Source organism: Beta vulgaris, chromosome 6 (genome assembly GCF_026745355.1).
Source record: "Beta vulgaris subsp. vulgaris cultivar EL10 chromosome 6, EL10.2, whole genome shotgun sequence".
Lineage (NCBI taxonomy): Eukaryota > Viridiplantae > Streptophyta > Magnoliopsida > Caryophyllales > Amaranthaceae > Beta > Beta vulgaris.
The window spans coordinates 27707318-27724113 of NC_079207.1; the positions used below are offsets into that span (position 1 = coordinate 27707318).

At 40.4% G+C, this 16796-nt stretch overlaps 3 protein-coding genes across 5 annotated transcripts in view; 2 read left to right on the top strand and 1 right to left on the bottom strand.

Moving 5' to 3' along the window:
- Positions 1-5313: 5313 nt before the first annotated feature.
- LOC125498778 (uncharacterized) lies at positions 5314-7725 on the top strand. Its single transcript, XM_048647052.1, has 4 exons — positions 5314-5694; positions 6190-6516; positions 6613-6756; positions 6871-7725. Exons 1-4 carry the CDS (start codon positions 5314-5316, stop codon positions 7723-7725), a joined length of 1707 nt encoding a protein of 568 aa, XP_048503009.1.
- Positions 7726-12932: 5207 nt separating this feature from the next.
- LOC130591796 (uncharacterized) lies at positions 12933-13769 on the bottom strand. Its single transcript, XM_057395715.1, has one exon. The coding sequence runs from the start codon at positions 13767-13769 to the stop codon at positions 12933-12935; it is 837 nt and encodes a 278-aa protein (XP_057251698.1).
- A 1257-nt stretch (positions 13770-15026) lies between these two features.
- Positions 15027-16796, top strand: part of LOC104908409 (receptor-like protein 4) — a 31974-nt gene continuing 30204 nt past the window's right edge. The window contains exons 1-2 of one of the 3 annotated variants that reach the window (XM_057396034.1): positions 15027-15277; positions 15373-16431. In XM_057396034.1, coding sequence (XP_057252017.1) covers positions 15211-15277; positions 15373-16431 — 1126 coding nt within the window. In that variant the 5' untranslated portion in view covers positions 15027-15210. The remainder of the gene's footprint in view (positions 15278-15372; positions 16432-16796) is intronic. The other 2 variants (XM_048647380.2, XM_010697526.4) reach the window with 2 other exon arrangements.

Here is a 16796-nt window from a genome sequence, read left to right on the forward strand (position 1 = left end):
TATTCGAGTTATTACTCTTCCATTGTCTTACAAATTGTATTTTTGAGTTAAGGGTTTGAGTGAACTCTTGTAAGTAGAGATGGCAATTGGTAGGATCTGGACAGGGTCCTCTAGGATCCAGATCCAGATCCGTTTTTTAGGCAAAGATCCATATCCTACCCAGATCCGCTGGGTAATAAGAATGAAGATCCAGATCCGGGTCCTAAATGGATCCAAAACGGATCCTTGCTTATTGTCTTCAAATTATCCTAATTTTCACAATAACTAAAGATTTTAAACAATAAAGTCATCTAATATAAACCAAAAAATACATTTTATTTTTGAAAAATAACCATTGTAACTACTTACAACTATTCAATTATCAAAATGTAGATTAGTTATCAATCGAATTTTTGAACTTAACTATCCAATGAATTCGCACAAAAATCACACATTAATTGGAACAAACCCAAAATTCAAGCGAAAATCTGTTTTACATGTAATAACTAATTCTATCAAAATATAATATTAAATTATAATAATATTATTAAAACGGGTAAACGGATCTGGATCTGGGTAATTATTTAGGACCCGGTCCAGATCCATATTTTTCAAGGAGGATCCAGATCCTATCCGGATCCATAGGGTCCAAAATTTGAGGATCCAGATCCGTCAAAAATGGATCTGGATCCACGGATCCGGGTAGGGTCCATTACCCACTGCCATCTCTACTTGTAAGTGTGAGAAGCTTTGAGTGAAGCAAGAGAAAGAGAAAGTAACTTCTATTGAAGTTTGAGAGGAACGACAGTTGTGGGAACTGTCGTTGGGAACTTGAGTTTAGTAACTTAAGTTGTGGCTCGAGAGAAAAGTAATAGGATTGTAAACAGAGTTGTTTTGGCCTATTATAGTGGAAAGTTTGAGTTAAAATCACTTGTGGTCGAGGTTGTTTCTTCCTATTGGGCCTAGGAAGTTTTTCCTTGCTAAAATCTCTCGTGTTCCCATTGTTTGTTCCCAAGTTAACTTTTAATTCCGCAAAAAGTATAGCTTATTCTCTCACTATAATTCACCCCCCCCCTCTTATAGTGCTCATATTATTCAACATTTACGATTACAATTAAGTAAAATATTCCCAATTACAACATCCAACATCCTCAACGCTTTCACGGAGCAACACCAAGAGAGAATCAAGCGCATTAACGCCTCTTAAATACAAAAATGGAAAACAACTAATTAATGTCTATCTATTACAAGGTTGAGCGACATCACTTCGAAATACAACTATTTACACTTCTAGTATCCAAAACCTTCAATGTTCGAGAATTCCAACTCTTAAACCTGCAATAAATGGGACACTGTCACCCACCAAGTGATAGGCCACAAAAATGACAAAACAAAACGTACACACATCAGTAAAGCTGAGTACTAACCCATAAAACTCATTTAAAACATTCTTTTTACTCGAAAACGATTCATTCAGAATTACAACAACAAACACAGTATCAATAACAACAGCAACAACTAATACACATGCTTTAAACTCGTCAACCAATACACTTGGGGACTTCACGGTTTCTCACAGAACAATCTTTACAGCGAACATGCTTTATACTTGTCATCCAATGCACATGGAGGCTTTAGAGTTTTTTACAAAATAATCACAATAGCATCACATGCTTTAAACTTGTCATCTGATACCCATGGAGACCTCACGGTTCCTCACAGAATAATCTTTATTCCTTTCTAACAATTCATTTACATACATACACATACGTTCCATTTATTTAGCACAATTATTTTGCAACAGGTAAGAGAGTAGCAACACCAAATTGCAAACACATCGCTTATCGGGGAACGTCTTCCCACCATATATAACGCCTACCGTAGTCTTTAGTGTATACACCCCTTGAAGCAACCCACATGAGGTAATACTTTCAAGGCGACTCTCATAATACCCCGCCAGAGGGTTTCCCCTTAAGACACTCCACCAAAGAGTCATTGATCTTAAGGTCCTTAGGGTTGACCACCAGAAAAGCCTTAAGACTTTTGTCATATGTTCATAACCTATGAAGGGCCCACCAAAAGTGATTCTTATTGGCTTCTTCTAACCTTTGACATTCTTTCACTTTACATTATTAGTTCTTTAATTACTTTTGTTTCCAACAATGCATTTTATATAACCAATCGAACTCTAAATCAATTCCCATACGCAACATGAATAACACACTTAATAAACAATAATATTCAATAAAACACCATCAATAATGATACTATAGGTTTCCGCTAGGAATTAACCAATGGGAGTAACTAAAACTTCACAACAAGCAATATTTTCCTTGACTCGATATAAGACATAACTGACTACCTCAAACAATAAATGAAATAATATTAAGAAGACTTAATAACTTCTTCCAATGAAACTTGATTCCAGGTACAACATTTTTTTTATCCCACTGTATTGCACTTCTTAATAGAGCTCGTTTTATCCAATCATTTATGTACCTCCAATTCAATATAGATGGATATATACCATATATATCCTCCTCCCTATTTTTTTCCCATGCAATTTTGAATACTCAAAGGATCGATTAATAAACATCTCTTATGACTTATCCTTCTAAACCATATTGATTATATCAAACCTCAACAACCACAAGGACGATAATAAATGAATCTCTCCATTAATCCTAAGTAGATAATTATTCCTCCTAATGTAATCCATTATACCCAACTGACAATCATCTCGTAAAAAGGACTTAAGGAATCTAAATTCGTAACTCAATAATTTAAATAAGTAATGTGATTCTAGTAAAACAATAACAATGAAAATAGTTCTTTTATCAATTGGATTCTCACCACTTAACACAAAAGAATACTATTGTAGGTCCATATTAACATAAGCCTGATCTATTATAAGAGTTCAATGAATTCTGGACGCATAACCAATCTTGATAATATTCTACATTCATGAAACAAGAGTTCGTGCTATATACTTCACATATAACCAATTATATAAATTCATACCCCATATTCTAAAAAAATAACATTTACAGGACTTCAAACTTAAACACCTAACTAACACAACTTCATTTACACTATACAACTAAATCTAAAGCAAATAATAATCTACTTTAAAACAATAAACCATATATATGAAAGTTGTTTCTACTAAACTGACTTTACTTAGTAAGAATTACTAAAAGAAGTAAATGTATTAATTCCCTGTTAGTGAACTCCAAACAATATTTTAACTTTACTTTATTATTCGATTTATAGAAGTACTCTGTCACTGCATAATCTTAATCTTATTTCCAGGTAGTTCGTTAATAGATTTATAATTAAACTCCTCCTATTGATCTTAATATAATTAACCTTACTTCATTTCTTTCCTAATAATGTTGAGTGAATATGTTAACATAACCAATTAATTTAGAGTCTAAACATATAGTTCTTAATTAATTAACATATGACCGTTGTAATTTAACTTCTCGCCCTTTTATCTTATAACTCAACTTATTTAATTAACTTAGTTAACAATCATCGACACCATAACAATAATGATACTCAGGAACTATTCCCACTGAATTCAAAAAATAAACTGATCCAATGAACTTAATATAAACCATTCCTTGAATCTAAATGACATTCTCTGATCAATTAATCCAATTACATAACTCACTATTCACTAGTAGAAAAAAATCAATTTGATGCGGTCAAAATCGGCCTTACGGATGCAGTTTTGGTCCGCATCAAATGAACTCGCAGCAGATCCATTTATTTACTGATCCGGTCCAAAACCGGATCAGTAAATTATTTGTTGATGCAGTAAATCACATCAACTGATGCGGTTTTACTTTAAAACCGCATCAGATTGCCAAAAAAATTGCCAAAAAAAAGTTGCAGACCTGCCACCTGCAGGTCTGCAACCTTTTCATATCACAACCTCTCACGCTCACTTTTATACCCAGCAATCACAAGAACAATATATATATAATGAAAAATAGATTTGTATAAAAAAATCTTTTATACATATATATACCATAACAATACATATATATACCTCTACAAATGCATACGCAATTCTAATTCAATAATGAAAACAAACAAAAATTACAAAAAAAAACTAAAAAAAATGACAGTAAATGAACGAAAATTGAAAATGACATTAAAAACCAAAATAGATCTAACTAAAAAACATAAATTACAGAAAATGAACGAAAATTTCAAAAAAATGAACGAAAATTGAAAAACAATGAATGAAAATTGAAAAAAAGCGAACTTAATCTAACTAAAAACATAAATTACAGAAAATGAACGAAAATTGAAAAAACGAACTAAATCTAACTAAAAACATAAATTACAGAAAATGAACGAAAATATTAAAAAAACGAAACGAAAATTATAAAACAAAAAAAATCCAACTAGATCTGGAATCCGTCGAAAGATGAAGGCTCCGGCGAGTTCGTGAAGACGAGAGGTGCAGACGGGAGATGGAAGAATGACGGTGAATTCGTGAAGACGAGAGTGCAGTCCGTCGAAGATCCTCGACGGCGACGCTTGATAGCTCCGAGATGGAAGAACGACGATGGCGAGAAGCTCCGAGACTCTTGATAGCAATTACTAACGCTAAAGGAGGAGGGAGGAGGGAGGAGGAAGGAGGGTTAGAGAGAAACGGCGTCGGGAGGGTTAGAGAAGGGAGAGAGATGAGAGGGAGTTAGGGTTATGGGTTAGAGAGAATTATTCATAGAAACGCGTTAGTGAGGAGCCTTAAAATCAGCGAGTTAGGCTGTTATTGTCCTGGGCCTTTATTGTTCTAGACCAAATTGAACAAATCACATAAATCTGATGCGATTCACCAGAGAAGGATGGTTGGTTTCATTTGTATGTGATACATAATGAGGGTGAGGTATATCAGAATGCTTTAGGGGTCACTTTTAGAGAAAATGGTGCAATGTGGTGCTGTGGGGCCCATAGAAAGCAATAAAGATTTATCAAATGTGAATTATGTGGACCCCACTGAAGAAGGAGATTCATTTGCTATTCACAAGTCCAACCCTCAATGTACTCACATTAAAATCAACACATCAAAGGCTTCAAACTGCATTTCTTCCCCAAAGTTGTCTTCAACTACAAAACCTTTTTCCAACTAAAACACCTTTTGCTCTTCAAAAACTATCAAAGCCAAACTGACTTTTGAATAGTTGGGAAGATGCAGTTCAGACATTCGATGATGGTTCATTGACAAACCAGGTTCAAGGTACAGATCAAGATGGTGAAAGTGAGACTGATGACGATGATCTGAAGAGGATCCAGAAGTAGTCTTGAGTGACGGTGACTATGAGGATGAAGATGATGATGATTTATTTTGCTCAATTTATTGAAGAAGGCATAAGTGAAAGAGTGACAAGGACTTTTGGGGGTGTGGGGAACCAAGATGAAGAAGATTTAGATTTTGGTGAAGAGGATTCAGATGAAGATGTACATCTTGGCAGTGGTGAAGAACTTGATGATTCCGAGGATGAATTAAAGGATTTGGAAAGATCTGATGATGAAGGACCCAATTACTCAATTTTTAACCCAATAGTTGATTTTAAAGGCAAGATTAAGCTCTCTCTTGGACTGAAATTTCCATCTATTAAAGCTTTTAGGAAGGCATTAAGACACCATGCTATTGAATCCGGTTACAACAACTACTATTTGCATAATGGGAGTTCAAGGGTGACTATTTATTGTGCTAAGAAATGTAGTTGTCCTATGAAAAAAGCAAGAATAGTATGCAGTTGTAAGAAAAGAAAGAAGTGTCCATTTAAAGTGTTATGTAGGAAACTGAAAAGGGAGGAAACTTATCAAATAAAGACATATAAGCCAAAGCATAATTGTGGACATCAGCATAAAAACCCAAAGATAACAACTAAGTACCTTGTAGAGAGATACCTAGATGATTTTGGAGACCACTCTAACTGAATTTGATGATTTTTTGAGGAAGAGTCAAAGGGAGTGCAAGGCTCATATCCATAAGATGAAGGCTTGGAGAGAAAAAGAATTGCTTTGGCAATGATATATGGGGATGCATCAGAGGAGTACAAAAGGATATGGGATTATGCTTAAGCAATCATGAAGTATAGTCCTGGATCTACAGCAAAAGTACAGTGTATAGGTATTCAAAATCCTCCTCCCATATTTCAGAGAATGTACATATATATATGTCTCCAGCCTTGCAAACAAGGCTTCTTGGCTGGGTGCATACCACTTCTTGGAGTTGATGGATGCCACTTGAGAGGTCCATACCCTGGGATATTGCTCACAGCTATTGGGAAAGATGGTAATAACAACATCTTTCTTGTGGCGTGGGCTGTGGTGGAGACTGACAATGCAGATACTTGGACTTGGTTTCTTGAGCTTTTGGTGAAAGACTTAGAATCAGTGGCTTATATAATTACATGGGTGCATATAAAGGGTGAAGTAGAAGTTATTGATGCTAATGGAGCAGATGCATTAAAGGATCCAGGAAGGGTCACATATATGTTTGACAGACAGAAAGTAAGCAAGTAACATTACTTTTTACATTCTGAACTTTTATACAGATTAACTACAAAAATTTTACTTAATTGGAGTTGTTGAATTTGCGAATAACAGGGACTATTGGATGCATTCAACACTGTCATCCCTAATGCAGAAATAAGATTTTGTTGCAGACATATATGGGCCAACTTCAAGCAAAAGTTTAGTGGTGAAATATTCAGACAATATTTTTGGCTAGCTACTAGAGTATCCACAAAGGTAAATAAACAATAAAAAAAATCTTACTCAACGCTAAATGTCTTTGATCATTCATAAATTTTGTGCATTTAAAAGACTTATTTCATTAGCGCCTTTAATTTTTTTTAATCTCAGCATCAATTTCAAAAGCAAATGGAAGCCATAAAATTTTTATCTGAGGAAGCTTTCAACTACTTAAATGATATACCTGCTTGTCATTGGTCTAGGCATGCTTTTAGTGCTAGGAGTAAGTCCGGTATGCTATTGAACAATTGTTGTGAGAGTTTCAACAATGTTCTAAGAGAAGCAAGGACAAAACCTATACTGTCCTTAATGGAATGGATCAGAAGGTGGGTGATTCAAAGGTGTAAAGCAAAAAGAGAAGGCTTGAAGAAGTTCCATGGCCTCATAATGCCTTCTGTAAAGAAGATGATTGAGAATATGAAGGAAAATGTGGCTGGTCTAACAGTTATACCAAAATTTGAAGTTGATGATGGTGAAGAAACATTTGTATTCAATTTGGAGAAACATACATGTGATTGTTACAAGTGGACATTGTTGGGGATCCCGTGTTTACATGCAATGGCTTGCATAGTAAAAAGAGAATTGGGTTATCAACATTTTGTGCACCAAGCTTATCATGTAGCTACATATGCCACCACATATGCACCTGAATTCCATGGGATGCCAGGTAAAAACTTATGGGAAAAAATTGAATCGCCAGAACCATTGCCACCCCCATACAAGAAGCTACCTGGCAGACCATCCAAAAGAAAGAGAACCTTGGAACCTGGTGAAGCAGAAGAGAAGAAAAGTAAGAACAAGGAGTTAGTTTTCAGGCCAAAAAAGCAAAATAAGTGTAGTAGGTCTGGTCAACCAGGCCACTATAAGCCTAAATGCACAAATGAGCCTCTACCACCCCAACCTCCTCAAAAGTCAAAGGGGGGTAGACCTTGCACATCAAACCCAAAGAAAAAGGGAACTACTTAAGTGGCCAAGAACATTCCTTCATGTGCTGCAGGGGCTTCACAATCTTGGATCTTCGGTCAACAATCTACCATCTCACATGTGCAAGATAATTGTAGTCAAGTTCCATAATTTCATCATCCTTAGCTATTCTCTTTTGTTATGGATTAATTTTTGTGCTTTTTTGGGCGTAAAACCTTTAACATTGGCCTAATTATTAATCACTTATGAGTGTTATGGATGGACTGATATGGTCATTTTGACAATTGAATAGTTAATGGTTGATGTATTATTTTTTTTATGCATAGGTTGTTTATGGCTACATGCCAAAAAATTGGGATGTCCATATTACATGGGAGGTGTTGCGCAATTTTTTATTACAAGCTCACACAATATTTTAAAAATTGGCTGCATATATAATATACACTTAGACAGTAAAGTAGCCTACCTATAGGCTCCTAATAGTAATATGTAGACCTTACTAATTAATGCTTCAGTTTTTATAATGGGTGAACTATAATGCAAAAACTATAATGTGTAAAATAGTATTAATTAGTAGAAATCTTGTCAATATAAAATATAATTTAGAGGAGATGATAGAACATGAAAAAAAAGTAAAGCTTTTCACTAAGATGTAGAATAAATTTTCATCTAATTTCCAAGTCTGACAACATTAACTAAACATCCAACATCACTTTAACAACTACATTTCTTAATACATCAATTTAACAACTACAACACTTCCAAATACTGACAAAACGAAGCACACCATCAGACCCACACCCATCTTCATCTCTGTTTCTTGCTTCTTCTTCCTATTTTTCAGTTTTTTCTTCATCTTCTCTGCTTCCTCTATTAGCTTTTTGTTATCTTTTTCCAAGTTGTTCATCTTTGACTTCATAATGCTAATCTCAGTCTTCAAGTGTTGTTTTTGATTCACAAGTTCATTAGTTACTTCCCTTTGCCACTCACACATTTCTGGGTTGTCAACCCACTCAAACCTTGTGCAACCCCTACAATTCTTCTTCGGGTTGTAGAATTTACATGCCTTGAATCTTCTTCCAGGGTTATCACTAGTCTATGCCCTCTTACTTGCAAATGGTACTCCACAATTGCACTTCTCGACAGAGTTGTTTGATGATGACATTTTCGCTACATCAAAAAGAAAGAAAAAATCCAACCAGAAAAAAACAAAATAGAGAAGATGAAGAGAGATATTGTAGGGAAGAGAATAGGGTTTTCATGAAAGAGGGGTCATTATGAAGTCAAAGAAAATGTGAAAAAACGAGGGAAGAGATCAGAATTGAAGAGAGAGAAATGGTTAAGAGGTCACGTGACCTACCACGTGAGAGTCAACCCTCATTTAACGGTCAAACATAGCTTTTACTTTTAAATGGTAGTATATTGAAACAAATTTCTTATATAAGGTAGTTTTTTGAAAAAAAAATTTAAAAGGTAGTTTTTTGATTTATGTTATAAAAGGTAGTTTTTTGAAAATTTTTCTTTGAACAAATTTCCTCAAAGTTTTGGGAAATAAAAAAACTAGCAATCAACTCAAAGTTCACTTAATGAAGGGATACCATAGAAAAAAAAATTAAAAAGTCGAATGGTACTAGATTGAATAAAAAACATAAAAGGCACGAAGTAACATTTGCAAAAACACAAGGATATTCCATATAAAAATCATTTTATAAAATTTGAAAAAACACAAGGATATTCCATATAAAAAACATTATGAAGTACTGTATCACAAATTATGCATTTTATAAAGTAGTTCTTTGTATTTCTCCTTAGAATATACTTCTCCAGTTTCAAAATAGTTATACCGTTTGCTTTTTACGTTTGCCAATACGCTTTTTTGAACCTTATATCTCTAATTGCGTATAAGTAATAATTATAAAAACTTGATATTTGAATACTCGTATTGAGATTCGAGACGAACTTAATAAGATCCCACTTAATTATTTTTTTCCTTATATAATGGTAAGAAAAAGCTTATCAAAGTTAATTGATGATGTTTGGGCCCAAACCTGGGCCTCCGGTGATCAGGACTAAATCCTCCCCTCCAGCGTGGAAGCCCCCCAGTGGGGCCCACATGCCTTAAATTCCGTGCCTACATGGCAGGGAATGTCCTCACACTTTTCAACGCCTATAAATGCCGGGCAGATCCCCATTCATTGAGGTACGCAATCCTAGACAGCACACTTGGCAACCATTAATCAATACACTTACTGACTTGATCGTCGGAGGGGCGATCCCGGATCCACCCCCGGGGTAGTCTAACCTTCGCTTTGTGCAGGTCTCCGAGCAGACAGGCCTTCATCAACCCTAATCTCGATCATTCCCACTTAATACAAGTTTTTACCCGAAATAGGTTGGCAATCTCCTCTTTTACTTTCCGTAGGTACATACGCATGCTGTCCTCCATAGCCTCGAACTCCCCTGTCACATGTCCTACGATTAATTGAGAGTCAGAGTGGGTTTTGAGTTCTTGAGCGCCGACCGCCTTGCATAACTGTATGCCCAAGAGTAGTGCTTCGTACTCGGCCTCATTTTTCGAAGCAGTGAAGTCGAATTTAACGGCGTACTCAGTCCTGTTGGACTGCGGGTCAAGGATCAGGAGGCCAGCCCCGCACCCTACCTTCGATGAAGACCCATCGACAAAGAGACTCCAAGATCCTTCTTCGACGGCTTCTGGACGGGAAGTACATTCTGCGATGAAGTCGGCGAGGGCCTGGGCTTTGATGGCGCGCCGGGGCTCGAATTCGATACCATAGTCAGATATCTGGGTAACCCAGTCCGTAATTCTGCTCGACTGATTCTTCCCTTCCATTACCTTCCGCATGGACTGGCTTGTAAGCACTCTGATAGGGTGAGCTTGGAAATAGGGCTTGAGCTTTCGAGTGGCTAAGACTAGAGCGAAGATCATTTTTTCGATTGGGGGGTACTTCGATTCAGCGCCTCGAAAGGCGTGACTCACGAAGTACACCGGATGCTGAGATTTCTCTCGTTCGGCTACGAGAACCGCACTCACAGCATGGTCCGATACGAGATAGACGAAAAGTGTCTCCCCTGGTAAAGGTGAAACCAATTTGGGAAGGCTTGCGAGATGACTCTTGAGTTGTTGGAATGCTTCTTCTGCTGAAACACCCCATTCGAATGTTGCTTGCTTTAGGGCTTGAAAAAAGTGGAGGCTTTTATCGGCTGACCGAGAGAGAAAACCCCCTAAGGCCGCCATGCAGCCGGTTAGGCGCTGGACTTCCTTGACAGTTCGAGGGCTTTTCATTTCAATGATGGCCTGAATTTTATCGGGATTAGCCTCGACCCCCGTTCGTCGACGAGGAAACCCAGGCATTTCCCCCCTTTTACGCCGAAGACACATTTCTTCGATTTAACTTCATGTTGTGGGCGGAGGGTTGCGAGCGTTTCTCTTAGGTCAGAAACGTGATCCTCTTCTTTCCTACTTTTCACAATCATATCGTCGACATAAACTTCGACGTTACGACCGATCTGTTTTTCGAACATCTTGTTTACAAAGCGCTGATAGGTGGCTCCTGCATTCTTGAGGCCGAAAGGCATGACTCTATAGCAATAGACCCCGAGCTCGTGGTGAAGGCAGTATGGACTTGGTCTTCTTCAGCCATGGGAATCTGGTGATATCCCGCATTAGCATCCATGAAGCTGAATAATGCATGACCGGCTGTCGAATCGACGAGCCTGTCGATCTTAGGAAGGGGAAAGTCGTCTTTCGGACAGGCCTTGTTCAGGTCCGTGAAATCGACACACATCCTCCATGTTCCAGTTTGCTTACGGACTAAGACCACGTTGGCCAACCACTTAGTATACTGGCATTCTCGAATGAATCCCGCGGCCAACAATTTCCGCACCTCCTCGGAGGCTGCTGTACTCCTCTCGGCTCCCTGGTGCCTGAGCTTCTGCTTGACTGGCCGATGCCCCTCCCGAATATTGAGTCGATGAACCATGAGCTTAGGATCAATGTCAGGCATCTCATCGACGGAATAAGCAAAGACGTCCTGAAATTCCTTTATGACCTCTAGGATTTGGACCTTGGTCTCCTCGGGGACCTGCTTCCCTATTCGAACCGTGCGACCCCGCTTCTCATCAATGCATACTTCTTCATCTCGATCGGCGGGGCGAGATCGCTCATACCGCTTTGGATTATCAGCCATATAGAGTCCCATGACAGGGAGGGGATCTTCTGGCTCGGGGCTCTTCCTCTTTCGAGTGGGTTCCTCCGTTTTGCTCTTCAGGCTATTGACGTAGCACTGACGAGCAGATTTCTGATCGCCGAATAGTTGAGCGACCTTTCCGTCGTCCCCTTCGAACTGCAAAAGCAATTGATACGTTGAGATGGCAGCTTTTACTTTATTGAGAGTGGGTCGCCCAATGATCACATTATAGGGAAGGCTGGTGTCGACTACGAGATAATCGACAATGACATTTCGACCTGTCTTTTCCCCCATCCGTGTCGGTAACTTGACCGAGCCTAGTGGGTGAACTGACTGTCCTCCAAAACCTACCAGCGGCTGGTCGATGGGAGTAAGATCTTTTTCTTCATATTTCAGTTTCCTCAAACAATCCATAGTGATTATATCCGCAGAACTTCCACTGTCAATCAAAACGCGGCCCACACGAAGGTTGGCAATCTTCATCTCGACAACCAGAGGGTCGTCATGCGGGGTTTGTATAGGCCGGTGACTGTCCTTGAAGGTCATGGTCGGGCATGTGGCAGAAGAGTTTATATCGCTTCCATGTTTCAAGGTGTAGAGGTGTTTCTTGCGAGAGCGGCTGGTTAAGCCCCCGAAGCAAATCCACCTGCGATGACATTGACATATCCTGCTGTTTCGTCGCTTCGAGTCTGTTTTTTCGGACGGGGCTCGACTTTGTTTTCCTTCGGATCTTTTAGATACCGATTCAGCTTTTCCCTCGTCAGCCAATTTGTCCAAGGCTCTTTTAAGCTCTCGACACTCTCGCGTGGTGTGGCCGCAATCATGATGGAATTCACACCAGAGTTTTTGTCTCGCTTATTGACAGATGTTCGAATTGGATGAGGCTTTGGCAAGGGGTATTTTCCTTTGATGTCTAGGTAGATTTCTCTTTGATTCAGGTTGTATCGAGGGTCGTTCCAATGACTTTCCAACCGAGGCTTCTTGTCTTTCTCTTTTCGAGAGACATCCCTGGGATTGTCTGCTCGTGGAGTGTATTCATGTTTATTTTCTTTTCCCGGAGCTGGGCTCCTCATGGGTTTTGCAGATATCGGAGGCTTGTATAAATTTTTGGGCCAGGTTCATGGCTTCTGAGAATGAAGAGGCTTCACTCTCGGCCAGCTTCAGTTTGAACCTACTCGAAGGGTATAGCCCAGACATGAGAGAGGTAAACGCCACGCTATCCTGTAGGTCAGACACCTTGAGAGACTCTGCGTTGAACCTCTTGATGTAATCTGCCAAGTCTTCCTCCCTCCGTTGTCTGATTGACATGAGATGAATACTGGTTTTCCGATGCCTCCTTCCTGCGATGAAGTTCTGTTTGAATGCTGTTTCGAGGGCGGTGAAGCTCGATATACTCCCGTAAGGCAACTCGGTGAACCAGGTTAGAGCTAGGCCTTTCAGGGTGGTGGGGAAGAATTTGCACCATGCGGCCTCACTGCTGGTCTGGACGCTCATTTGTGCTTTGAAGGCGGCTAGGTGGTCGATGGGATCAGTTGTCCCGTCATAATGGTCGATCGGGGGGACCTTAACCTTTCGAGGGGTAAATGCTCTCATAATATTCTCGTTGAATGGCGTGGTGAATCCAAGATTCCCCTTCGATACCTGATTCATGACTGGACTCGGAGCTCGACGACCGCTGCCTATGGCCCCATCGGCGCCGAGGCTCTTTCTCTTGCCGAGGCTCTTCTTGTCCCTGAGGCTCCTTTCCCCGTTTCTCCTGCTCTCGAGGTTCTTTCTCTCGAGGTTCCCTCTCTCCAGGTTCCCTCTCTCGAGGTTCTCTCTGCTCCCGGTTAGGGCTGGGGTTGACGTCCTTTGCCTTTGACTAGGACCTTCTTTCATTTAGGACTTCCCTGACGTCACGATTACCATTCCTCCTGTAACGTTCGTTGATGACATGTCGGGCATCATCTTTTCCGGGGGCGGCCTGGGCTGCCCGTCGAGACACCCGTGATGAGCCCGGGGGGTCGAGGGCAATGACCTGTGGCTGGTCTTGGTTATCCGCTTGATGACGACCTACAGTTGGCCGAGGCAGTGGAGGTGGAGGGACCCTGTTCGAAGTTCCTTCCCCTCCCACTTGGAAATTTAGCATCAGAGCTCGGAGGCCACGTTCGAAGTTGTCGCTGAGACGATCAACTAGTTGCTGAAGGTCCTGCTGGGTGACCGGGTGAGGACTGGTATGCTCGAGTAGTGGAGGACCCCCTAGGATTGGAGCAGTCCTCTCTCGAGGTATCCTGAGATTCACAGCACTCGCCGCTTCTCGAGGATTGATTTCCTCGAGGACATGCTGGTTACGGGCCGAAAGCATGGGAGCTAGACGAGGGTCTCCGGCCGTCTCGTCGGCCACCTCGGGGATGGCGCTCTCGAGCGGTAGGAGGGAGCGGGAGCCCTTTGCCTCCTTTGGTTTCTCCGAGTGATGGCCATGACTTTTAGTTCGACTTCCCCACAGACGGCGCCAACCTGTTTCGGGTAAAAACTTGTATTAAGTGGGAATGATCGAGATTAGGGTTGATGAAGGCATGTCTGCTCGGAGATCTGCACAAAGCGAAGGTTAGACTACCCCAGGGGTGGATCCGGGATCGCCCCTCCGACGATCAAGTCAGTAAGTGTATTGATTAATGGTTGCCAAGTGTGCTGTCTAGGATTGCGTACCTCAATGAATGGGGATCTGCCCGGCATTTATAGGCGTTGAAAAGTGTGAGGACATTCCCTGCCATGTAGGCACGAAATTTAAGGCATGTGGGCCCCACTGGGGGGCTTCCACGCTGGAGGGGAGGATTTAGTCCTGATCACCGGAGGCTCAGATTTGGGCCCAAACAGATGAATAATGACCAAATATCAAATGATGCAACTATTTTATAACGGAGTAAGTATGTCTTTGACAGATATACCAAACATTGCCACTAATAATACAAGGATTAGCCGGAGTAATTAACTCATCACCTTAAACAAATGAAGAATCGACAAATTAAGACGGACAAAATTTCAACGAGATGAACCAAAAGTGGGAGTGGGACACCACCGTTGAAAAAAAAAACAAGCAAAACGTAAGAAATTCATAACACCAAATAAAGTCAGCTGCTAACTGGCTAACTGCTTACCTCCACTGCTCAGTAGTGCTGACTGCACTCACTCCTATGAACGCGCAACTTCTCCGTTTTTCTCATCGTGCTCCCATCTTTCTCCCGCTAATCTCGCCACTTTCTCTCTCCTCTCTCTCAATCTAAACTAACCCCCCCTTTTTAGTACTACTGTCCTAACCCAAAAACATCTCTTCGTAATCATGTCTCTCCTAATCATCATTTTCTCTCTCCTCATTTTCTCTCCTCTTTCTCTCTCCACTCCCTTCAGTAATCCTCTTTCTCTTTCTAGTCAATTTCCGCCATTGATGAACACAAACAGCTAACTTTTTTTAATTTTCTCTCTCCTGTTTTTGTTGTTGCAGACATTTCATACCACATAGACTGCGGCGGCTCCAACACCTTCGTCGACCACTTCAAGACTACATGGATTTCTGACCGTTTCTTCACCGGTGGCGCAACCTCTGTAGTCTCCGAACCTCTGCATTTCTCCGTACAACAAGAGAAGACTATTCGATTCTTCCCTCCGACAACCTCGGGTCCTAAGAACTGCTATATTATCCCTACTTCCGCCAATGGTGGTCGGTATCTGTTCCGTACATTTACCGTGTACGATAATTACGACGGTAAAAAACATCCGCCGAGTTTTGAAGTATCCGTTGAAGGTACTGTTGTTTTCAGTTACCATTCACCGTGGCCGGAAACTGTTTCAACCGACGGGTCTTACTCTGATCTGATTGCTTTCGTCGATGATGGCCAAGCCGATGTTTGTTTTTACTCAATTGCCACTGATTCTCCCCTAATTGGAACCCTAGAAGTTATCGAAATTGATCCGGCGTCGTATGATTCGTCGAATTTAGGGAATAATTCTTTGTTGGTTAATTATGGGAGGTTGAGTTGTGGGGACGATCAGTGGGGGCCAGGGCTTAGTAATGATACTGATTTTGTTGGGCGGGCGTGGGAGTCGGATGCTGATTATCGGTCTAAGAAGATTAAGGGTGGTGTTCAGGTGATTTCGACTACGAGGGCGGTTCGTGGGGCGAACCAGAAGCCGAATTATTTTCCTATGAGGGTGTATCAGACTGCTGTGACTGTTGGTTCTTTAGGGGTTTTGGAGTATGAGTTGAATGTGGATGCTAAGCTTGATTATTTATTGTGGTTTCATTTTGCTGAGATTGATAGTAAGGTTACTAAGGCTGGCCAAAGGGTGTTTGATGTGTTGGTGAACGGGGTTAATGTGAATCGAATCGATGTTTTTAAGTCGGTTGGAGGGTTTAAGGCTCATGATTGGCATTATGTTGCCAAGAATTTGAGCAGTACATTGTTGACTGTTGAGTTGAGTCCTGTTGTTGGTGAGCCTATTCTCTGTGGGTTGGAGAATTATGCCATTGTACCTAATGATCTTGCTACTGTTCCTGATCAAGGTATGTGACATATGGTTGAGAGTTTGTTTTTTTCTTTTTCTTTTTCAGGTGTTCTATGTTTGCTTTTGTTCTTACTGGTAGTTGGTAAATTGCGTTGCAAGTTTCTTACTTTTGTTGTGTTTAGCATTGCCTAATGATTAGGAGGTAAAGAAATGGCCGAAGCCATAATAAGGATCGTAATCTTGCATGTTACGGTAAGTGGTTGAATTCTATGGTCCAATATGCCACTTTCACAGCTCCACACTTTGTAATGTAACAGCGAACGGTCTCTTACTTCCTTTTAGGAGAATGTTTTTTTCGTTTACGTATGACTTATTGAGGAGGTGATTGAAGCACTCAAAATAGATCATGAGACATTGTAGGAT